Raw genomic sequence first — 25,595 nt, forward strand, 5'->3', positions numbered from 1 at the left:
CCCGTTGCCTGGAAGCGGTCCGGGAATGGATGGGGAGGAACAGGCTTCAACTCAACCCGGACAAGACTGAATGGCTGTACATACCGGCATGCCAGGATACTCAGAGTATTCCATCCCTTAACATCGGGGGTGAGTTATTACCCCCTGTTGATAGGGCCCGCAACCTGGGTGTCCTCCTAGATTCACAGCTATCCTTGGAAGATCACATAGGAGCTGTGACCAGGGGGACCTTCACTCGGGTTCGCCTGGTGCGCCAACTACGACCCTACCTGGACCTGGATGCCTTACGTACAGTCACCCATGCACTTGTGACCTCTCGCCTTAACTACTGCAACGCTCTCTACATGGGGCTGCCCTTGAGAGCCACTCGGAAGCTTCAGCTGGTGCAGAGTGCAGCTGCACGAACACTTTTGGGGGCTTCCCGATACTCCCATATCACACCTCTCCTCCGTGAACTGCACTGGCTTCCAGTTGCCTTCCGAGTGAAATTCAAGGTGCTAGTGATGACATACAAAGCCCTACATGGCATGGGTCCGGATTACCTACGGGAGCACCTACTGCCAGCGTCAACACCCCTCCGTCCTGTGCGCTCCCACAGAGAAGGCCTCCTCAGGGTGCCACCGGTCAGAGAATGCCGGCTGGTGGCCCCCAGGGGGAGAGCATTCTCAGTGGGTGCGCCAACCCTCTGGAACTGCTTGCCTGCCGAAATCCGGATGGCCCCCGACCTTCGCACCTTCTGGCGTGAATTAAAAACCTACCTGTTCCAGCAAGCCGGCCTGGCCTGATAAATAGATTTTGGGGTTTCATTTGTTTTTACTATTGTTTTACTGTATACTTAGCTTGCTCTGTACACCGCCCCGATTCCCTCGGGAGAAGGGCGGTATATAAAAACAAACAAATAAATAAATAAATATCTAGTAATGTAATACACTTCTTATTTATCTCATTTCCATATCAATATTAGTAGTACAATATTAGAATAGTAGTCATTAGAATACCAATTGCAAAGAGCAGAAAGAAGAGGACAATATAATATTCTTGTTTCTCATTTATAGTTTCACATATTAAAAATTAACCAAAATTTCTTCCTCTCATGTCACTACATCCAAGTATATTAGTTACATTCTATCATTTTTAACATATATACATCTTAATCCATATCATTTAAGGAACTCAATATTTCAGTGTTAGTATTCATACATCTGTGTTTTATTTTTTTATTTTTTTAATTAGCCAGTATTTTTATCTACTCATCAAAACAATCTCTCGTAATCCAATTTTGGTATTATCTATTTCAGGCCTCTTAAGAATGTCCATATTTCTTCAATCTTATTCTTGCTTTCGTCCTTTGCCATGTCATTTTTCACTTCTTTGCCTCAGGGTCATCAAAGCATTCTTGTGTTGTTATATCATATTGAAGTGGCCCTCCAGTCTCCACTTTTGAAGGATTGAGGAGTGTTTTTTTTATTGAAAAGTTTTTCAATACATTTTATCTTTAACAATCCCTCCCCCCACCCCCTACCCAACCCTTCCTAACCCTCCCCCCTCCCCTTCCCCCCTCCCCATCCCCGACTTCCTAGAGCTAAATACAAGGTATAAAAGTAAAAACAATCATAAACATCCATATGCTAACAACAATAAACTATTAAGTCTATCGCACTCTAGCTCGTATAAAATGACTACAAGCAATACTAATATCACATCAAAACTTATACAAATGCTAAATGAAACTTTTTGGTCCCATATTTGTTCTGGATGTAATCAATCCACTTTTTCCACTCCATAATATAACGTTGTTGCGAATGGTCTTTCAAATAAGCCGATATCTTTGCCATTTCTGCCAGGTCAGAAACTTTTAAAGTCCATTCTTCTATAGTCGGCAGTTCCTCCTTCTTCCAATATTGACCTACTAAAAGTCTTGCTGCCGTAATTAAGTTCAACATCAACTTGGTATCCACAACAGTAGTATCTGTAATTATGCCCAATAAGAACAACTGCGGACAAAACTTTATCCTTTGCTTAAATATCTTCTGCATATTCCACCAGATTTTAATCCAAAAAGCTTTAACCTTTTTACAGGTCCACCATACATGAAAGTACGTTGCGTCTTCGCCACCACATCTCCAACATTTAGGTTGATAGTTCGGATACATACTTGCAAGCTTTTTAGGATCTAGATGCCACCTATAAAACATTTTATAAAAGTTCTCTCTTAAATTTTGGGCTTGTGTAAATTTTACGTTCCTCACCCAAATCTTTTCCCAAGTATCCATTGTAATAACTTCTTGAATATTCTGAGCCCACTTTATCATACAATCTTTAACAAGTTCTGTTTCTGAGTCAATTTCTATCAATGCAAGATATATCCGTTTGATATGTGCTGGACCCTGATTTCTAATTTGCTTTACCAGATTTTCATCAGTCATTGAAAAACCAATTTTCTGATCTTCTTTCCACCTGGCCCGTAATTGACCATATTGAAACCAAGTTTGAACAATCTTCTCTTCTCGTAGAAAATTATACGGCTTCAAACACCATACGTTCCTCTCCAAACTTAGGATTTCCTTATAGGTAGTCACATCATGTTTGAACCCAACATTTATGTTTTCTATTGCGTGTTTCGGTATTGCCCATAAAGGTATCTTGTAATTTAACTTATGTCTATACTTTTTCCAAACTCTCAACAAAGCATGTCTAAAAATATGCACCTTAAACACATTATCTACCTTCTTATCATACAATAAATATGCATGCCAGCCAAATAACAAGTCGTGGCCTTCAAGATTTAATAATCTCCCTTGTGTTAAATTAATCCAGTCACTTATCACTGACAACGCAGCAGCTTCATAATATAATTTAAAATTGGGCATTTTGTCTATATTTCCCACAATTTCAGCTGCTGACTGTCCCAGTACCACTTCCAAAGCTTCAGAGACTATTTGCTTCAAATCTTCTTTAGGATTCTCTTTTAAGCCTCTGATTCTGATAGCAAACTCCATCTCGTGGTACTGGACCAAGGTCAAGTCGCTGTCAATTTTATCCACCACATTTTCAGTCTCTAACACTTTTGCTTCTAGTCTAGAATTATTTTGGCTAAGATCTTCCACTCTTTTGTCCAAGCGTTCAATACATAAAGCCATACCTTGAAGTGCAGGCAAGATGTCTGCCCTCATTTCTGTAAACTTCTCCTCCAGCTTTTCATCCATCTTTTCATCTATAATATCTGCTATTTGTTGTGAATGCTTTTCCAAAGCATCCTGTAAGTCTTTAACTGTCAGTGCTGGAGCAGGTGCAGGAGGCAATAAAGCTTGCAGCGAGGACTGTTGCACCAGGGAAGCCCCCGCACTTCTGAGAACTTTAGAAGATTTAGCCGCCATCTTCCCCCACTTTTACTTGCTACGCACTTTCAATTTTAGAGTCTATAAAATCCGTTGAGCTAGAGAACAAAAATCCACTTTCACCTTGATCTCCTGTATCGCTCTGCCTGCGTCCTTGCACTCCAAAATCCTTTCTGCTGGCAGGGGTGGTTGCTAACGCTTTGTTCTGCTCCCAAAAGCACGGAGCAGAAACGCTGCGCAGCCCGGAGCAAACCCAGGCTTCGGGGGGGCTCGATCCTTCAGCCGCCCGAACTTAAAGCTCAGGCGGCCCCGGAGAGCTCAACCCCTACCAAGGTACTCACCCCCTCCTCTTCTCCCGAGGAGGGGGCTTCCGAACCGCCGAAACAGCTGATCGGCGCTGTTTTCGGTGGTTCTACAAAGCCGCAGAGCAGACAGCCTAGAAATGGCTGTCTTCAGCGTCGCGTCGCCACCGGAAGTCGAGGAGTCTGTTAACAGCACCAAACTTTCGCTTCTTGATATAATTGTCCTGATCTGAATAGATTTTTTTCCACCTGTTTTCCATTATAATCTTCAAAAGTCTGTATTTGTTGAATATTTAATTCTTCTGCCAATGTATTTGATTGTTCAATTTCTTCTGTTAAGTTCTGTCCCAATAAAATATTAGTTGTAGTCACAGTTTGAGTTTGTTTTGTTGAGATGCTTTCTAGTTCTTTTCCAAAAGCTCTGATTTCATCGCCAGCTGAAGAAAGGAACTGATAAATTTGGTAAGATATTTCCCACATAGAATAGATTTGTTTTTGAAACTCTTCCATAGTGAAGTTTCACATCTGGTGTTCAAGGTTAATCTTATCTTTTTTTTCTTAAATATTTTCTTGATTTTTTTTTAAAGAGAAAGTCAGATTGCAATTTCAGGTTTAGCCACTGGGTATCTTCCAGGTACTTTGAAAATTCTTTTCTTTTAGTCTGTTTCTTTTTTCAATGTTTTTTTTAAAAAAAAAAACTGGGCTTGCTCGCCGCTTATTTGAAGGGAGGGTTGAATTCCCCCCTCCTTCTCCACAGGGGGGAAGGTACTTAGCAGCTTATTTAGGTGAAAAGAAGATTAAGATATAAGAGAGGAATCTTACCCCCGTCACTTCCACGCTGCTTTAATGTTGCCTGATGGTAAGTTTGACTTCGGCTGTCTGCAGCCTAGTAACTGGCCATATTACTATGGCCAGTCTTTCATCCACCAGTACGAAGGGAATGCAGGCACTAACGGGGGGGTTGCGGCTCCTTCACATTTCTGCAAAAGCCCCTTCTATCTGGTCACCCCTCCAAGGCGGCTCTTCGGCCCCTTTAGGACCCCCCCAGCAATGCGAAACTGGACGTGGAAGATGAGAGCCGTCCTCCAGACGTCTATGTTGGCTGACTTGGCAAACTGGAAGCCGGCCTTCAGTTATTTTTTCTAGCCCATCCACTGTATGAGTTGGGCAGGCCAAGTTTAGAGCATTACAAATATTTGAATTTTATATGGCATTTTTATCCTTTTCTTCTGTCTTCCCTTTTATTAAAAATATTCTTTCCTATTTTGGTATGTTTTCTGTACTCATAATCTGCTTGACTGACTAAAATGTGTAAGCCATGAGTTCTGGACCTAGCCAGCAGTTCTGGACCTTTATATATTACCACCCGTGAATAGGATAAATGAATGTGTATGACCCGCAAATTAATTATTTTAGAGTTGCTCAAAAATAAATATACCATCTTTCAATAATTACATTTTAGTTTGTATAACAGTGTTCTGAAAAGTACAGTATTGCAACTCTTTTCTGTGTGCTTGTGAAGGAAAAGCAAGCAGCAAAATCCAGAATGACTTTTAACAACATTCCTGCTTTGCTTGCACAAGGCTAATCAGGTTTTTTAAAAATGTGATTCCCTTCCCAGTTGTTCATGTGTCCAGAGGGAGTCCCAATTCACAGTTTGAGAAAACCTAAATAAGGTGTAATAATGGTTAATTTCAAAATCATGAAGCTATGTTTTCCAATTAACAAATAACCCATAATTTTCCAATTTGGAAATTGTGGTTGGTTCAAATGTAGAAGAGATGAGTTATGATATGCTTTTTTCTCCAAACACCAGGTTTGAATGGTGACAAACCTATGGCACGTGTGCAACCAGTGGCACGCAGAGCCCTTTTTGTGGGCATGTGGGCCATCACTCCAGAGGGATGTGGGGAGGGGCTGTTTCCCTCCCCCTCTCCATGCGTGCCTGACTAGTTGGAGAGGACAGGAAAACCAAATCCAGCAGCGTTCTCGGTCTCTTTGTCTCTCTGCATCGGGAGTCTGGGAGCAGCTGTGAGACCTGGGCGGGGAGAGGGGAACCAATAAAAGGAACAGGTTTGGGCAGGAGAGAGAGAGAGAGACCACGTGGCCTTTAGAAGCAACGGTGCAGTCGGGACAGTGAGCGAGCGGCGCGAGAGCAAGTGAAGCAATGTGAGTTTAGACTTTGGAGAAATGGCGAGCAGTGCAAGTGAGGAAAGTAGTATGTGCATGTTTGGACTTTGGGAAGGCGACCAGGGTGAGCGAGGAAAGTAGTATGGGCGTGTTTGGACTTTAAGAAGGCGAGCAGGGTGAGTGAGGAAAGTAGTATGGGCGTGTTTGGACTTTGGAGAAATGGCAAGAGAAGTGTGAATGAGCAGACCAGAAAGAGCTTGGAAGAGATGAGGAGAAGGCTGCATGAGCGTAGCAGAAAGAGCTTGGAGGAAATAAGGGAGAAGTCTGAATGAGCAGAGCAGAAAGAACTTGGACGAGATGGGGAGAAGGCTGAATGAGCAGAGCTTAAAGAGCTTGGAGATGGAGAGAAGGCTGAATGAGCGGAGCAGGAAGAGCTTGGAGGAGATGGGGAGAAGGCTGAATGAGCGGAGCAGGAAGAGCTTAAAGTTGATGGGGAAGGCTGAATGAGCGGAGCAGAAAGAGCTTGGAGGAGATGGGGAAGAAGTGTGAATAAGCAGAGCAGAAATATCTTGGAGGAGATGAGGGAGAAGGCTGAATGAATGGAGCAGAAAGCGATTGGAAAAAGGAGATCCGCAAATGGCCTTTCACACATCCATGGATTCCGGGGGAGGGGACACCACGAGCAGCATGAGAGTCCACGTGCTATGCTGCCCAGGCCCCAGCCTGGTTTCAGCAGGCTGCGGCGTGTTTTCCTCACACGTGTCTGGTGCCTGGCATCCAGGGTAATTGTTTTGCAAACGCAGGCTGACCGCATTCTGAGTGCTTCCCTTTCACCAGGCCTCCAGGCACATGCGCTTACCGCAGCCTTTGCAGATGCCCAGGCAGGTTCGGCATGTTGCCTGTTTGCCTCGCCTGGCCTAGCTGCTCTGTGCGGTAAGGAGAACGCTCCGCTGGCTGCCAAACCCAGGCTGGTGTCTGGGTGGTGTACGTGGATGCTCATGCTGCTTGTGGCATCCCCTCCCCTGGAGTCCATGGGTGTGTGACGTGGGCAAGAGCTGATTTCCATCAGGGGATGCCTGTTTTTCCTCCCTCATTACAAATATCTTCTCGCCACTCTGCTCTCATGGCTGTGAGGCTCTTGTCAAGCAATTTACAGTGGCCTTTCAAGCCATGGCCACTGGCAGCAGAGCCACCAGTCTGTCCCCCTCACCTTGTCCCTTCCTGGACATGGAAGGAGGGAGGGAGGAAGGAAGGAAGAAAGAAAGGAAGGGACAATGAGAGGGAAGGAAGGAAGGAAGGGACAATGAGAAGGAAGGAAGGGACAATTTGGGAGGGAAGGAAGGAGGGGACAATGGGAGGGAGGAAGAAAGGAAGGGGCAGTGAGAGGAAAGGAAGGAAGGAATGGACAATGGGAGGAAGAAGGGCAATGAGAGGGAGGGAGGAAGGAAGAAAGGAAGGGGCAGTGGGAGGAAGGAAGGAAGGAGGGGACAATGGGAGGAAGGAAGGGACAATGAGAAGGAAAGGAAGGAAGGAAAGAACAGTGGGAGGGAGGAAGGAAAGTAAAAAGGAAGGGGCAGTGGGAGGAAGGAAGGAAGGAAGGGACAATTGGAGGGAGGGAAGGAAGGAAGGGACAATGAGAAGGAAGGAAAGGAAGGAAGGGACAATGGGAGGGAGGGAAAGTGCCCACTACAGTCCCACCCCCTCTACCAGAGACCCACGGATCCCCCCACAGCCCCACCTACACCCCCCAGAGGTGCAATGCAACCTGAGTGATGTTGAGCTGGCCATGCCCCCCTCGCCATTGACCGTTTGTCAAAAAGTTGCAAAAAGTATGAATCAGTTGCCAAGCATCCGAATGTAAATCACATGGCCCTGGGGATGCTGCAATAGTCATAAGTGTGAAAAATGATCATAAGTCATTTTTTTCTGTGCTGTTGTAACTTCGAACAGTCACTAAGTGAATTGCTGTAAGTCAAGGACTACCTGTACTTTATCACGTTTTTCCTTTTTGGGGGGAGTCAAGCTTTTGACACCTTGCTAGATGACTGGTGATACTCGAATACTACAGCCATGCCCACCCAGTGGGCCACACCCACCTGGCACCTGCCAATAAATAAGTGGATTTTGGGTTGCAGTTTGGGCACTCGGTCTCTAAAAGGTTCGCCATCACTGAATTAAACTGTCTTACTAGTATACAGTAAGACATAATTTAAAATACCTTCCATTAAAATTAGGGCACTAATCTTAACCCTTAATGCTACTAAGTGCATAACTTCAGTTCTGTGCCAGGAATTGAAACACTGATTTAAGAAACAGATTTGAAATTAAGTGCAAAGTTTATGTTTAAAATTTCTGACCATGAATGGCAGTGTATATGTTAAACATACAGGAAAACTTTGAATAGACTAGAGTGCTGCAAGAGACAAATTTTATAAAAGACAAGATTGGTATAAGTGTGTTTTATTAAAATTACTATAATATTTTCAAGTTGATCTGACCTCTTTTACCGGTCTACTATAGAGAGCGTCCTCTCGCACTGTATTGTGGTTTGGTATGCTGGTCTGACAGCCGCGGATAGAAAAGTATTACAGAGGGTGGTGAGCACAGCACAAGTGGGCTGTCCCCTGACACCACTGGATGACATCACCAGGGCTCGCTGCCTTGGAAGAGTGAGGAAAATTCTCAGGGATGACTCACACCCTGGTCGATATGTCTTTACTCTCCTACCATTGGGTAGGAGATATAGGAGTATAGCCAGCTGTACCAACAGGCTGAAGAACAGCTTATATCCATGGGCTGTTAGGCTCTTGAACGGGAAATAATTTTTTAAAACTTTATGTATGATTGACTGGCGAGGCCGGTGTGTTGTGCAGTTAGCTCTCATGGTGTAATAAGATGGAGAGTTTGTTGTCACTGTGAGTTGGAGGGGGCACAAAGGGAGGCTCAGCCAATATCAATGTAGACATGGTTGTACTTTGACAATAAAGGTTCATTCATTCATCTGCAATGGAATGAAAATATAATGTAGGATTATCTTTTATGGAGTTTTTTAAAAAACTAATTCTTTTTCAAGATCAATAATCTGAGAAGACTGTCAAGTCAATCTAATTCAACTAAAAAAATGAAATTACAATTTGTTTTAATAAGCTTTTTAAAGCTTTTTTGTATTACATGTATACTGAAAAACAGTTTTTTCATTTTAGTTATCTGGAAAAATACGAGAAAGTACATCATTTTGGAGAGGATGATGATGAGGTACAACCAGGGAATCCAAAACCACAATTACCTATAGGTGCAATTCCATCTTCTTATAATTACCAGCAGCACAGTGTGTCAGGTAAATCTTCCAGCTAACTAATAATAGTACCATAAATACTGGATTTCTCTGGGAGGAAGAGCCCAGTGACCTATAGATGTTATTAATCTGTATTTTTGCTTTTATGAATAGATTTTCTTCGACAAAGTTATGGGCTATCTATGGACTTTAATTCACCAAATGATTATAATAAATTGGTGCTTTCTCTGTTATCTGGACTCCCAAATGAAGTGGACTTCGCTATTAATGTGTGCACTCTTCTGTCAAACGAAAGCAAACATGTTATGCAGCTTGAAAAAGACCCCAAAATCATCACTTTGTTACTTGCTAATGCTGGCGTGTTTGATGACAGTAAGTTTCTAATTTGTATAATATTTTAAAGATAAATGTACTACTGTGAAATATAATTTTTCAAGTGCTGAAAATCCAATTTTCTTAAGTTATTCCCTGTTCCCATATCAGAACAATGTTTCATTTAGTCTAGTATTCTTTTAGCAGTGTTTATCCAGATGTTTTTGTGACATCTGTGGCATAAAGTCCACATCTTCCCCCTTACTTGCTCTATCAGTCAGTATTGTTCAGAGGATCATTTACTCAAAAAAGGTAGATTTTAATAAATGTGTTTAAACTCCTGTTAAAGCCATTTAAGCTTCAATCTTGTACCTGTTTTTCTGGGGGTAAGCTTCATTAAACTCTGTAGTGTATTGTTGGTGTTATGATCGCCACATTTATATTATGTGACTTTTTTGGTTCTAGATATACTTTCAATGAGTTTCATATTTACTGAGTATTTCTAGAATTGGATTCTAGAAATCTGGGACAATGGGCAGGATTTTTTTTATATCTTTGTTTATAATTCTATGTATTTCTAACTTATTTTCTTTCTTGTGTTTAAAGCTCTTCATGTCTAGTTGCCTATTTTTGCAACATTTGCATCTGTATAATTTCTAAGACAAAGTAATCAAAAATGTCTTCAGATTTCTGTATCATCAAACTATTGATTATTTATGAGTTTTTATGGGTTTTTAAATGTTTCTAATTATTATTTTCATTCTTTATTGAAATGACTTAACAAAAGCAGTCATACTGTCCTGTAGAAAGTTTTTAGAAGGAAGATGTTATGTATAATAATAATAATCCAAATGTAAGAAAATAATTTATAAATCAAACGCTGAACTAAGTAGGATAGGACTTATTGTATGTGGATATTTGTCTCTGCTATTGGAAATTACTGCATTAGGAACAAACACGACACTGACAAGCTTTTTGATTTAGGTAATTTCATCTGTTTGACTTAATACTTCAATCATGGCATTATTTTAATAGGATCCATGAAATCAGATTCTCATTGCTAAGTCAAATAGAATGCTCTTCTGTTACATATTTTTATAATTCATAGAATGTGTTACTTTTTCTTTCACAAACCCTTTATTATTTAATCTATTGGATACTATAAACATGCTTTCTAGTATTGTCACAACATACATTGACTTGTCATTGCTCATTCTGTATTCCATTCTGTGTTCAGATACTGTTCAGTTTCATGAAAGCTGGATTTCCCAAAATAATGGAATTACATAAGATACCTTTTTCGAAGAGAAATATTCCTTAAATCCTTCAGTATATGGATAATCAAGAACGTAGCTATTAAGCCTTCACACTATGATATGTATTGACTGAACTTTATTAAATCCATTCCATAAATAATAAGAAAACCTGTATTACCCATTTTTAAATGTGGTATAATATTCATTCCAAGAAAGAATAGAGAATCTGCCATTTTTTCCCCATAGGCCTAAAATGTATCTTTCAGACATATATTCTAGAAAGCAGATTTTACCAAAAAAATATGTAGGAATAGCGATAGCCCACGAACCCACACGAACCCACAGTCACACTCTGCCAGGAATTATCTAGAACCAAAAACAAGACACAGAAGGATGAAAGAAACAATGTCATCTACAAAGTCAACTGTAACGATTGCAACCACTTCTATGTGGGACAAACATCATATGTCAGTTAAAAACCAGGATCCACGAACAAAGGCTAGCTGTCAAAAGCCACGATCCCAAGTCCCTAATCACCACCCACACTGACACCAAACAACACCAGTTCAATTGGAGCAACACTAAAATCATTGGCCATGCTCGGGAGTTCATCAAAGTCTGGCACTCCACAAGCAATTCCATCAAAAGACACATTGATTTACAACCAGCATATGAACCCCTCAGAATTCAAATCAATCGAACAGCCATCCGGAGACAGCAGCAATCCTCAAGCCCCTCTCCTCCCCCAGCAGTTCACTTTCCTTGACCTGACATAATCTCCCCATCACAAGACCCATTATCACCCTCTCACTGATAACTCACTCCTGACCCACTAATTCATATTTTCCAACAACCTTTACCTGAAGTACCTCCTCAACACAAGCCTTTGATGACTCACACCTGGCCCATCACAAGACCCTCACTTGACACTCCCACACCTGAAGCCCTTATATCAGTAGAACACTGATACAGTCATCCACTAAATACCACTGAAGATGTTACCTAGCCTGGTAATGAAACATTCAGAAACCAACCCTCAAATTCGGAAAATGAACCTTCACCTAAGCTACAGATATTTGCCACTATTGCAAGATAGAATTGTTTGGCCTCAATTCTAAACGTTATGTCTGGAGGAAAACAGGCACTACTCATTACCTGCCCAGTATCATCCCAATAGTGAAGCATGGTGGTGGCAGCATCATGTTGTGGGGGTGTTTTTCAGCAGCAGGGACTGGGAGACTGGTCAGGGTTGAGGGAAAGCTGAATGGAGCAAATTACAGGGATATCCTGAATGAAAACCTGTTCCACAGCACTCGGGAGCTCAGACTGGACTGAACATTCACTTTCTAACATGACAACAATCCTAAGCACACAGCCAAGACAACATAGGAGTAGCTTAGGGACAACTCTGTGAATGTCCTAGAGTGGCCCAGGCAGAGACCTGACTTGAACCCTATTGAACATCTCTGGAGGGACCTGAAAATAACTGTCCACTGACGGTCACCATCCAACCTGACTGAGCTGGAGAGAATTTGCAAGGAAGAATGGCAAAAAATCCCGAAATCCAGGTGTGCAAAGCTTCTCGTGTCATACCCAGAAAGACTCAAGGCTGTAATTGCTGCCAAAGGTGCTTCAAAAAAGTAGTGAGTGAAGGGTCTGAATATTTACACCAATGAGATATTTCATTTTTTTCTTTTTAATAAATTTACAGCCATTTCTAAAATTCTGTTTTTGTCATTATGAGATATTGAGTGTAGATTAATGAGAAAACAAAATGAATCTCAACAACTGTAGAATCAGTTTCCAGCATAACAAAATTGACAAACGTGAAAGGGGGTTTGAATTCTTAATGAATGCACTGTATACAAACACCCACTAACACGCTCATTCCGAGGCCTCCCTACACTCACACACACCCCAAACGAACCCTTCTTCCCAGACCTTCCTAAGTGCACATGCACACAGGCACTATTAGTGCCCTTATTCCCAGGGTTTGCACTTATCCCATGCCCTCCTTCCTGTGTGTCCCTATACTCTCTTGCACTCTGCACCCTTCTTCACAGGCCTCCCTATATTTGCACACACTGTTGTGATTCCGTGTCAGCCTGTGCTACCAGCAGCTGAGTCCGAGGGATCTGAGGAGGAGGAGGAGGGGTTTGGAGAGCCTTCAGTGTTGGAGGGAGGCTCTGATACATTACAGGATTCTCAGTCAGAGGAAGAGCCGGGCCCCTCCAATCGTGTTCTGTATGAGGCTCAGCTGTGTGAGGAGGAGGATTCGGACTCTGAGGCTTCACAGATAAATGGATTTAGAGATGGTCGTAGTAGACGGCAGTTTAGCGGAGCAGACCAGAGAAAATCTATGAGGCAACTCAGCGAAAGGAGGAGAAGGCATTGAGAAACCACGCCTTGGGGCTGCTAATAAAAGGGGAAGGTGTGGGCAGTGCTGGTTGCTGAAGGCAACCGTTCATAGAACTCCAAAGAAAATCCTGGTCTGTTTATGTTCTTGCTGAACTTCTTGTTTAACTCTTGTTTTGCTGTTTGAACCATTTATTTGCTAAGAAAAATATTCTGCTGTTTTTTGTTTTGAGGACTTAATTATTTTGAACTGTATATAAATAAAAGGGTTGGGTTTTTTCCAGCCTATTGATTGAAAAGAAAAGGGGTTGTCCTTGATACGCAAACAAGGATGGTCATAGGCTGGAACAGAACACACATTCCACACCCTTTTTCATGGGTTCCCTATACTCCCACATACTGTATACCCTCCTTCCTAGGACTTGCTGTGCTCACATACATGCACCCTGGATTGTTGCTCAATAATGCAGTCACATGATGTCACACTTTACAATTATACCACTTAGCAAGAGCAATTTCAGTCTCAATTGCCATCATAATTCAAGGACTACCTGTATGAACTCAAACAAAATAAAATGAGCCCTTATAATGTTTTCTTGAATGTTGTTTGAATAATATATCTTGAACAAAATAGTGCAATTTTCCTAGAAGAGATTTTGTTTCTTAACCATAGTTTTTTAAAAATTTATGACTGTGTATAGCTGATATTGTATTGCTCTTCAGTATATATAATATTTTTTTCAGTAAGTTAGTACATAGTAGAGACTAATACATTTTACTATATACATTTTCTATGTTATACTTTTTAGGACAAAAAGTCTGGTTCACTCTGATCTGAAGACTGATCTGGTCCAAACAAATAATTTACTATCCAACCAGTAAAATTTTTAGAAATGCTTCTTAATGAACAGTAATACTGATGTCAAATAAAACATATACATAATAATCCAAACAAATTAGCTTGGTTTACTATAAAACAGCAGGTTTAAAATTATATTTTTGAACTATTTCTAACCATGTAATGATAATGTTAATGCTTTTTATAGCTTTAGGTTCATTTTCCACTGTGTTTGGAGAAGAATGGAAGGAGAAAACGGATAGAGATTTTGTTAAGGTAATTTCTAAATTTTTGATACATAACATTTTTCTGGAATATATGTACAAATCAAGCTATTCAAAGATAGTTTGCTTACAGACTATTTGCAAAATCAGACCAGTGGAGGAGAAAGAAAAATATAAACTTAAGATTTTGAAGTAGCGTGATAAAAAATATTAAGAAGATGGGAAAAAATGGTAACAAGTAATCCTCAACTCACAACCCTACTGGTTTTGAGTTGAGGATAGTTGCAAGTTGTGAGAATCATTAAGTGAGGTAATCACACGATCACCTCACTTAATGACCCCCACCCCTGTAGTCATTAAGTGACTGCATGGGTTGTTAAGCAGAGCACAGAGTGCCTTGGATGGGGAAGGCTTAGTGCAGGCCCAGCCTATCTGCTCGAGGCCTCCCATGGCTTCCCTCATCCATGAAGGCACCTGTGCTTCACTTCCTGCTCCTCAGGGTATCCTCCAGCCTTAGGCCTATTTCCTATACTACTTGGCCCAAACCGCTCTCCCTTCCCCCTGTCATCATTCACGCAATTAACTTCGGAAGATCTGTGGAGCTCAGGTCCTCTGGAGGAAAAAGGCCATTCTGCTTTCAGCATCCCTGGGTTGTGTGGCTCCATCCTAGAAGTAGGTGCCATTTTCAGAAAACGTTGCCTGCTTCTGGGATGGAGCCATTTGGTCTAGGGATGCAATAGCCTGCCGTTTGTCCCTAATGAGAACTTTGGAGCTCCAGAGATCTTCCACACCTAAATGCTTGATCAGTGAAGGACTGGGGAGAAGGGTGTGGAATCTAGTGGGTTGGGAAGTAGTCCCAAGGCCTGCAGGGACCTGACAGGGCAATGGGAGAAGATAGGTAGAGAGCGCTGCGGTGTCCCTGCAGTTAGTCTTAATAACAAATGACGACAGGGGTGTTGCAGTCACTATAAGTTCAAAACTGAGTCAAAAAATAGGTCTTGATGGATCTGTCATAATTTCAAATAGTCGCTAAGTGGACAGTTGTAAGTCAAGGACTACCCATACATTGAAACTTTATTGCAGACTAACATTTACAGGGTGGGTTTATTTTATAAGAGTTTGGCATGGTGCATACAAAATGATAAAGTTGAGAAAAATATATCTTCTATAAGACTTTAGCTGATTATTCCTGGCCACATTATCTATAACCAGCTTTTTCTACAGTACCTATTGCTAGTGCTCATGATATCAGCTAACTATATACAGTCACAAACTATCCTGTTTGTGTGTAACTTAATTGAGTGAAAATGTGCATCATAGGGCAACTATTTTGAACCAAGCTACCTCAAATGGACTAGCTTATAGAATATGTCCAAACTACAGGGTCCATGACTTCTGTGGAACTGAAATTTGGAAAATTGCATAAAACATTTTATTTTATTTTCCACAGTTGCCCATTTCAGATTCATAGTCAATAAAAATAATAAAAACAATTTCCACATAATATGGAAATAAGTATATATTACAGTATACAGTCATAGCCGAAATTGTTGGCACTCCAGAAATTTTTCCAGAAAATCAAGTATTTCTCACAGAAAAGTATTGCAGGAACACATGTTTTGCTATACACATGTTTATTCACTTTGTGAGTATTGGAACACAACAAAAAAGGGAGGAAAAAAAGCAAATTGGACATAATGTCAAACAAAACTCCAAAAATGGGCTGGACAAAATTATTGGCACCCTTAACTTAATATTTGGTTGCACACCCTTTTGAAAAAATAACTGAAATCAGTCGCTTCCTATAACCATCAGTAAGCTTCTTACACCTCTCACCCGGAATTTTGGACCACTCTTCCTTTGCAAACTGCTCCAGGTCTCTCTTATTGGAAGGGCGCTTTTTCCCAACAGCAATTGTAAGATCTCTCCACAGGTGTTCAATGGGATTCAGATCTGGACTCATTGCTGGCCACTTCAGAACTCTCCAGCGCTTTCTTGCCATCCATTTCTGGGTGCTTTGTGACGTATGTTTGGGGTCATTGTCCTGGTGGAAGACCCAAGATCTCAGACGCAAACCCAGCTTTCTGACACTGGGCTCTACAGTGCGACCCAAAATCCTTTGGTAATCCTCAGATTTCACGATGCCTTGCACACATTCAAGGCACCCAGTGCCAGAGGCAGCAAAACAACCCCAAAACATCATTGAACCTCCACCATATTTCACTGTAGGTCCTGTGTTCTTTTCTTTGTAGGCCTCATTTCGTTTTCGGTAAACAGTAGAATGATGTGCTTTACCAAAAAGCTCTATCTTGGTCTCATCTGTCCACAAGACATTTTCCCAGAAGGATTTTGGCTTACTCGAGTACATTTTGGCAAACTGTAATCTTGCTTTTTTATGTCTCTGTGTCAGCAGTGGGGTCCTCCTGGGTCTCCTGCCATAGCGTTTCATTTCATTTAAATGTCGACGGATAGTTCGCGCTGACACTGATGCTCCCTGAGCCTGCAGGACAGCTTGCATTCCTTTGGAACTTGTTTGGGGCTGCTTATCCACCATCCGGACTATCCTGCATTGCAACCTTTCATCAATTTTTCTCTTCTGTCCACGACCAGGGAGATTAGCTACAGTGCCATGGGTTGCAAACTTCTTGATAATGTTGCGCACTGTGGACAAAGGCAAATCTAGATCTCTGGAGATGGACTTGTAACCTTGAGATTGTTGATATTTGTCTACAATTTTGGTTCTCAAGTCCTCAGACAGTTCTCTTCTCCTCTTTCTGTTGTCCATGCTTAGTGTGGCACACACAGACACACAATGCAAAGACTACCATATTTTCCGGTGTATAAGACGACTTTTTAACCCATGAAAATCATCTCAAAAGTTGGGGGTCGTCTTATACGCCGAGTCATCTTATACGCCGGAAAATACCTCACTGATCTTTTCTCTTTTCTGCTGGGCGGCGGGATCGCTGGGTGAATGGAGGTAGGCGATGGCGACCCATGGTTAAGCGGCTGACGGCGAACGGGTGATGGAGGGCAAACTTGTCAGCTTCTGGGGCGGCTACTGCAGCTGCCGCCGTTGCTCTCTCCAGGACTGGCCATGCTAGCACCTCCAATGCTGGCTGTCAGGTCCCCGACGGGAGGAGGGGCAGGCGGTCCCCAGAGGGTGCTCAACCGTAGGAAGGGAGCACCTTTGCTCCCACCGAGGCACCGCCTGACCCGCGCCGACCAGAAGAATTGCTTGCCCGGTCACAGAGTGCAGAACTGAGAGCAGCAGCGTACCAGGCGAGAGAGCTCAGAGGAAAGAAGGCAAGGCGCCCCTTTGGCGGGGAAGGAGCAAAGCTGGGCCAATCACAGAGCAGGCGGAGCAGGGAAACGTTACGGGAGGAAAGGGAGCAGGATTTAAAAGGCGAGGCAGGTAGGACGTGGGCGTGGAGACGTTCCATTAGAAATACCGTAACAGAGGAGGCTCCGGGCGCTTTCTCGGATCGGAACGTACGAACTGAGGGTGCCACTACAGTCCTCGTGTTTCCCAGGGTTGCCCGTCATACCAGAGACATTCCCTGTAGCCCGATTCTTTAGCCCCCCACGTTCCTTAATTCGGGCGAATTTTGTCAGTGCTCCGTGGAGAAACAATACGCAAATGCCGTTGATTTAACCGCGCAAAACTTGGGGGAAACCTTGGTTTTTGGGAATGAAAAGGCTTAAGAATTTTCATTTCTGTTTTATGCACGGGCTGGGTGGGTCACGAAGTTTACCTCTTTTATTTTAGCAACATCGTGGCACTTATAAAAAAAGGGTACTAACGCTAAAAGAGTTGTTAATATGCAGATTGTGTGCCAGGAAGTGAAATATTGAGTTATTTCTTTCGCTTCTGTGTAAATATGCATAGAATCTGCATCTCCTCCTACTGGGGTGAATTCTCAATGAAGCACGTTAGAGCTACCGGTACTTTATAAAACTGGGATTCTTTATCTTTGCTATAAGGCAGGGTTCCTCAAAGTCTTCAGCTTATTGACTCCCAAACACTCCTGTGACACATTGCATACTACCGCTCAGATCGTCTTGGAGACAGGGAGGGCTGGGCAGGCAGGGAGGGAGAGCTGACCCACCCAATCCAAGCAGATTTTGTATGCAGGAAATAGATTGCTTGTTGTGATTGGCTGGTTGTTGTATACTGGGAATGGTGATTCTGAGGGAAGGTAGTCTGTCTGGTGAGCACAGCACCAGTATCTGTACCGGTTCATACAACTGGCTAACAGTCAAGGCCCCATCATGGCTCCACCAGTAAGAAGAAAGAAATATGAAGCCAGTTTCAAACTTAAAGTTGTAAACTTTGCCATGGAACATAATAACTGTGCTGCTGCAAGACAATATGGAGTAACAGAAAAGATGGTTCGGGACTGGAAAGCAAATGAAAAAGCATTAAAGTGTATGCCAAGGGGTAAGTGTGCATTAAGAAGAGGCACTCCACATTGGGCAGAACTTGAAAAACATGTAACAGACATGGTGAATGAGCATCGCCAAAGCGGTTATATAGTGACACAAAATAAAATATGTTTGTTTGCACTTCAGTGGGCCAAATCTAACCCAGATCACAGCAACAGATTTAAGGCCACTGTATCCTGGTGTACTAGATTCTTGGAAAGGCATAATCTGTTACTGAGGCAAAAGACAAAACTTGCACAAAAATTACCTGCAGATCTTGATGCCAAAGTAATTAGTTTCCATCGATACGTAATACAACAGCGCAATAAACATGGCTATGCATTAAGTAGCATCGGAAATATGGATGAAACTCCCAATGAGTTTTGATATGGTTGGAAATAAAACTGTCCATCCAAAAGGTGAAAAAAAATTTAATTAAAACAATAGGACATGAGAAGTCCAATTTTACAGTGGTACTAGCATGCACAGCTGATGGCGCCAGACCAATGATTATTTTTAAAAGAAAAACAATGCCGAAACTCAAGTTCCCTGTTGGTTGTTTTGTACATGTGAATGAAAAAGGCTGGATGGATGAAGAAGGGGTAAAGTTATGGCTTGATAATGTATGGAGCAGGTGACCAGGTGGACTTATTCAAAAACATAGTCTACTGGTGTGGGATATGTTCAGGGCTCATTTAACTCCCAGCACCAAGCAAAGGCTGGCAAGAATAAACACAGATGCGGCAGTTATTCCTGCAGGATTGACATCGTTGGTACAGCCACTGGATGTGTGCCTAAATAAGCCATTTAAAGATTGCATTCGAGAACAGTGGAATGAGTGGATGGTTAGCGGTGAAAAGTCATTCACAAAAGGAGGAAACATGGGTGCTCCACAGTTGGATGTTTTGTGCAAGTTTGTCATAAAAGCCTGGAATGATATTGATGCAGAAACAGTAATCAAGTCTTTCAAGAAGTGTGGCATATCAAATTCATTAGATGGTATGGAGGACGACTACTTGTGGCAAGATGAAGAGGAAGCCGAAACTGAGACCACACCATCTGATACGGAATTAGATCCATACAATGACTGCCTTACAAGTGTATCACAAGATGTCATTGATGTACTAATGAAATCAGATGATGAACAGGAGGATTTTGAAGGCTTTTAAAGGGAAACTGTCACGCCAGCAAATCCTGTAAAAATAGCTTGGAGTTACGATGGGCGTTGCTGACTCGCCAGGGACTTGCCTGGCACTTGCTCTCTCTCTATTGTTTGTTATCTTCCTCCTATCATCATCAGTTCCAGTTTGGTTGACAGCTTAGAAAACAAACAGCATTGCAGCTCCCATGGGTTTATTGTCTTATCCTTCCTTTCAGCTTTAGAGTGAATTAGGAAAAGTTTAATCCACTTGCACTGTTTTATGTTTACATGTTTGATGACAAACAGCCTTATGTTTATAAGTGACAGTTTTCCTACTAAGCACCTGCATGTCATAAGCATTTGATAAAATTACCATATTAAAATCAAATCTGATGTTTTTTTAATTTATATTTGGTGTGTGTTGGAAGAGGGGTAGTCTTATATGGCGAGTATAGCCCAAACCCTATAATTTAACAGGAAAAGTAGGGAGTCGTATTATACGCCCAGTCGTATTATACGCCGGAAAATACGGTAAGTGAACTTCTCTCCTTTTTATCTGCTTTCAGGTGTGATTTTTATATTGCCCACACCTGTTACTTGCCGCAGGTGAGTTTAAAGGAGCATCACATGGTTGAAACAATCTTGTTTATCCACAATTTTGAAAGGGTGCCAATAATTTTGTCCAGCCCATTTTTGGAGTTTTGTTTGACATTATGTCCAATTTGCTTTTTTTCCTCCCTTTTGTTGTTGTGTTCCAATACACACAAAGGGAATAAACCTGTGTATAGCAAAACATGTGTTCCTGCAATACTTTTCTGTGAGAAATACTTGATTTTCTGGAAAAATTTCTGGGGTACCAACAATTTCGGCCATGACTGTATATTACAGCCAAGAAAAATGATCAACATAGATATCAATATAGCCAGGCATCAGGATCCTTCACACAATTGGGGTCCCAGGCGTGGGCACATAATCAGGTCTTGAAGGCCATAAAAAAAAAGTCAATAAGATCGGGGTCATCCTAATCTCTGAAGGGAGAATGTTCCAAAATGGCAGGGACCATAGCAGGGAAGGTACATCTTATAGTCCATGCCAACTAACAGTCCTTGGCGGATGGGACCTCTACATGCTCACGCTGAACTGAATTGGATGGGTAGAAACAGTCCCTCAGGTAATCAAGTCCCAGGCCATGAAGAGCTTTAAAGATTTTGAATTGCACCTTGAAACACAACAACCAGTGCCCCTCCCACAGTAGTGATGTTACAGGTATATAATATCTGACATAACTTACTACCTGTACAGTCACATTCTGAACTGGTTGAAGCTTCTGAATGTTTTTCAAGGGCAGTACTTTGCAGTATTCCAGAATGGAGGACATGGCAATTATTATAAAACATTTTATAATATAATACAAAATATCATAAAACACTTCCATGGTCAGCTCCTGATGTTTGACTGTGCTTTATAGTTCAACATGGGTTACTTTCAAGACAGATACATCTTTGAATTTTCCCCTGAATTTTTAAGAACTTTTCCAGTACAAAGAAGTTCTGCCATTGTTTAATTTTATTTATTTTATTTTATTTATTAGACTGCCCATCTCACCAAGAGGTGTCTCTGGGCAGCTTATAAACTTTAAAAAAGCCAGTAAACATTAAAATAATAAATAATAAGATGGACAAAAATACCAAATCCAGTCTGAACGTTTGGCTGATTACAATAAACAATAATAATTTATAGTTAAAAGATGGAGAGGGAGGGAGCAAGATGCATATGTGGAGAGGTGGAATTTTATGTTTTGGATGTTTGAATATGATAGTTCCAAAAACTGGTTCTGGCCAAAGTTCACAACTGTCTGACATTCAGGGCTTTTATTTTAAAAATATTACCACTGTTCATCAAAACCATAGCATAACTGGGATAAAGAAATGACAGAATCTGATAGGAGCAAAGCAGAGATGTACAAAGACTGTTGCCAGGATATTGTGAGCAATTCAAGCAAAACCCACAAAAATACTGGAAGAGAGAATGCTAGCAGCATGGTAAAAAAATGCTAGCAGCATGGTAAAAAAAAACACAGCCAAGCTTGGCGTGATGTTCTGCACTGCTTAATAGGGCATGTTCCAATACTTCATGAAAGAAAAGAAAAGTAAGGCCTGTGCCCTTAGGTGCACCCATGTCATCCTATCAAAATTAAAATACAAATGTGGATCAAGGTGGACTGGATAGCAAAAATGGAATCTGTTCATATCCTCGAAAGACTTGATATATTGAGTCTTCCATGCATTCTAGCATGTAATAAAATAGAACTAACTGATAATTATATCAGAAAGGTTAAATGTTTTTATATTTGATTAGCCATATGGAAATAAACCAAATTATAACGTGTTTAGCTTACAACATCAGTTGAACTAATTGTGCTTTAGGAAACTAATTGTACCATTAGTTACAATAATGCTGTTCTATAGTTTCAGTATGCTTTTAAGATTGGATGAATTCCAAACTGTAACTCTTTTCTATAAAGCAGTTGAAACATTAAATTACTTTAAAATCCCATTTGTTAACATTTCTAAAAATATTTATATGCTGAAAATTCTAATTTTCTTTTTGATGTTTTATTATTTCTTTAATGTTACATGTATAGTGCACCTTACAAATTTAATCAGATTTATGATTAAGGAATATAAGACTATTTGTACAATTTATGACAGAAAATAAGATTGTGTTATCACATGACTAATTGTAATTGGTGGTACAATATAGTATTTAAACTTGTTTGGGGGTTTTTTATTCATTCACATTCAGGGAAAATAAACATAATTTCCTTGTACATGCGCACGCGCACACACTGATGATAAATACTGATTTTACTTGAAGGGTTAAATATGAAGATCTTACAACTGATATCTATTGAACTAATCTTATTTAAATTTTGAATTAAAAGATGTAAATCAGACTAAAATTGTACTTCAGAATTATAATTTTATATATGTATATATGTGTGTAGGTATATACAGAGTCCAGGGACGCGGTGGCTCAGTGGGTTAGGACGCTGAGCTTGTCGATCAGAAGGTCGGCAGTTTGATGGGTCGAATCCCAAGTGCCACGTAACAGAGTGAGTGCCTGTTACTCGTCCCAGCTTCTGCCAACCTAGCAGTTCGAAAGCACGTAAAAATGCAAGTAGAAAAATAGGGACCACTACGGTGGGAAGGTAACAGCATTCCGTGTGCCTTTGGCGTCTAGTCATGCCGGCCACATGACCATGGAGACGTCCTTGGACAAGCGCTGGCTCTTCGGCTTTGAAACGGAGATGAGCACCGGCCCCTAGAGTCGGAAACGACTAGCACGCATGTGCGGGGGAACCTTTACCTTTATATACAGAGTCAAAGTCTATCGCTGAAAACCTGTGGGGCTTATATATTAAATAAAGATCCATTAGAGAGAAGTTTTGGAAATACAGGTAGTCCTCAATTAATAACCATTCATTCAGAGACCATTTGAAGTTATGATGAAGCTTAACAAGGACACTTAAGGCCAGTCCTCAAAGTTACATTGCTCACAGTGTTGCCATGTCATATGACCACAGTTCAGGCATTTGGCAACTAGCTCACAGTCACAATGATTGCAGCATCCTGGATTCATGTGATTGCCAGTTGTAACTTTCACCAAACAAAAATCAATAGGAACTGGCTGGAGGTCACAATGATGATGATGTGACATTGTGCCTAATAGCCCTGTAGAATTCACCTAATGACTGCAATTGGATTTGCCTTTGTAAGTTCTGGTCATGTGATACCACATTTTATGACTTTGTCACTTAGCAAAGGACCATCATTATGTGAGGTCTACCCCTACAATTCTAATATTTTGTTTCTCGTAGAAAACTTCCTAGTAAATAAATACTGTGTGCAATACATGATTTTCCTCCCTTATTACACACTAGCTATTTCAGGAACAGTTTTAAGTTTCACACTAAAATAAATGTTTTTTTTGCCTTAGTTTTGGAAGGATATTGTTGACGATAATGAAGTACGTGACCTTATTTCTGACAGAAACAAATCTCAAGGTGAGTTGCAGTGGATAAATAATAGAATATTGTTGGTGTATCTTGAACTGAACCATTGAAATAATTATCTTATTTTTATAGATACTGTATCAGAGGACTGGATCTGGGAGTCTTTATTTCATCCACCACGCAAGTTGGGCATTAATGATATTGAAGGACAGCGAGTTCTCCAGATTGCAGTCATTTTAAGAAATCTCTCCTTTGAGGAGGGAAATGTAAAATTATTGGCAGCTAATCGTACTTGTCTTCGTTTTTTGTTGCTCTCTGCTCATAGTCATTTTATTTCTTTAAGACAATTGGGGCTTGACACTTTAGGAAATATTGCTGCTGAGGTAAGAAATTTAAAAAGTGATACATATAATTTAAATAGCTTAAAGTATGAAGTAGGAGTGAATATCTGTCTTACCTTATGGAGTGATATATAAAAGGAAACACATTGATATTGGTGATTTCTCAGACATTTTACTTATCATCAAAGATCATTAAATAAAGTTGTTTAGATCCAAACCTAACCTGAAGAAAAGAATACTAATAAGTCATGGCTTAAATCTGAATCCTATATTTTTTTCCTATGAAGCTTTGCATTTCATATTACATACAAGTGCACTTTCTTTGGATTTTGTTGAACATCTCTGAAAGGACAGATGGCTTTGAAGCTTTTTTTTTTAAACAGTATTATTTTTGCTTCCTGGAGAGGAATTAGAAGAATGAGATTTCTTCTAACACAGGGTCCCCAACCTATGGGCCACAGCCCACTAGTGGACCGTGGCCTACTGGCCACTGGGCCACGGGACAGGCTGGCCAGTGCGTGCATGTGTGTGCACCCTTACTCCCACTCGTGCTAGCGCCTGTGGACCTGTTTGCACATGCATGCAGGGCTAGCGGTGGCTAGCGCCTGCGCAAATCAGGCCACTAGCGCATGGAGTTTTACAGCCCATTTGTGCATGTGTGCAGGTGCTAGCAGTAGTGGTGGTTAGCATGTGCATGCGCAAATGGGGCTGCTAGCCCCATGCGGGTGCACGTGCCCCTGTTCACACACGGTTCCATTCATGCGTTCACACCCACACACACAAATTTCCCAGCTGCTCCCTTTCCCTCTGGGAAGTCACAAGGTGAAGCTGGCAAGAAATCATAAATAGCAGTCACAGGAGAGCCTTGCTTAATAACCTGAGTGATCCTCACTTATTGATAGCAACTGGCACTGCCAAAATTGCCATCTCTAAGTGGCGTAGTCACATAACATTGTGTTTTATAACCATAGCAATTAGTGATAGCAATTCTGGTCCCAATTGCCTTTATCGGCCAAGGACTATCTAATGCAAATTAAGTAAGTCTCAGAATGATATTATCCAATAATGTGAAATATTTGGAGTAAAAAATGTGGAAACTGACTGAGAAAGGTAGGGCCTTACTAGTTTGTTTGGATGGTAGTTTTTGAAACCCTACAGTACCATTCTGAAGTACTGGTAGGGTTAGGTGTTAGAGACACTGTATTACAGTGGTTTTAGTCCTTCATACCATGCTACATTCAGATGATAAGTGTTTAATATTTTAACGTTGCCCTGTGGACTCCCACAACATAGTCCTTTACTATGCATATTAAAAAGGTTGTTGTCTAACTCTGGAAAATATTTTATTACCATGGTTGTCGCTAAAAATGGGGTGGGGGTAAGTATGAGACAAGTGAAAATTAAATTAAGATACTGTTACTGAACAGAAATTGAAACTTTAGGATTAGGATGCTTCTGCTGCTGTTTATGAAGATGCTAATTTCATATTTTGTTAATTTTTATTTTAGTGTTAACTAGCTACTTAAGTGCAAAGTGCATAGAAATATAGGATATATATTGAAATAGTAAAGTCACAGATAGCATATAACATTTTCAATATGTTTTAAGTATTACTTTAATTTG

General features: G+C 41.0%; 2 protein-coding genes across 2 annotated transcripts in view; one reads left to right on the top strand and one right to left on the bottom strand.

Annotated features, from left to right (window-relative positions):
• Nucleotides 1-25,595, bottom strand: part of SLC38A1 (solute carrier family 38 member 1) — a 540,785-nt gene that overhangs the window by 164,205 nt on the left and 350,985 nt on the right. The gene's annotated exons all lie outside the window — the stretch shown is intronic.
• Nucleotides 1-25,595, top strand: part of ARID2 (AT-rich interaction domain 2) — a 182,451-nt gene that overhangs the window by 86,238 nt on the left and 70,618 nt on the right. The window contains exons 4-8 of the mRNA XM_081330945.1: nucleotides 8,974-9,107; nucleotides 9,219-9,437; nucleotides 14,035-14,102; nucleotides 23,616-23,682; nucleotides 23,764-24,014. Coding sequence (XP_081187071.1) covers nucleotides 8,974-9,107; nucleotides 9,219-9,437; nucleotides 14,035-14,102; nucleotides 23,616-23,682; nucleotides 23,764-24,014 — 739 coding nt within the window. The remainder of the gene's footprint in view (nucleotides 1-8,973; nucleotides 9,108-9,218; nucleotides 9,438-14,034; nucleotides 14,103-23,615; nucleotides 23,683-23,763; nucleotides 24,015-25,595) is intronic.

Source organism: Vipera berus (assembly GCF_964194415.1).
Source record: "Vipera berus genome assembly, chromosome: 6".
In the NCBI taxonomy this organism is placed as follows: domain Eukaryota; kingdom Metazoa; phylum Chordata; class Lepidosauria; order Squamata; family Viperidae; genus Vipera; species Vipera berus.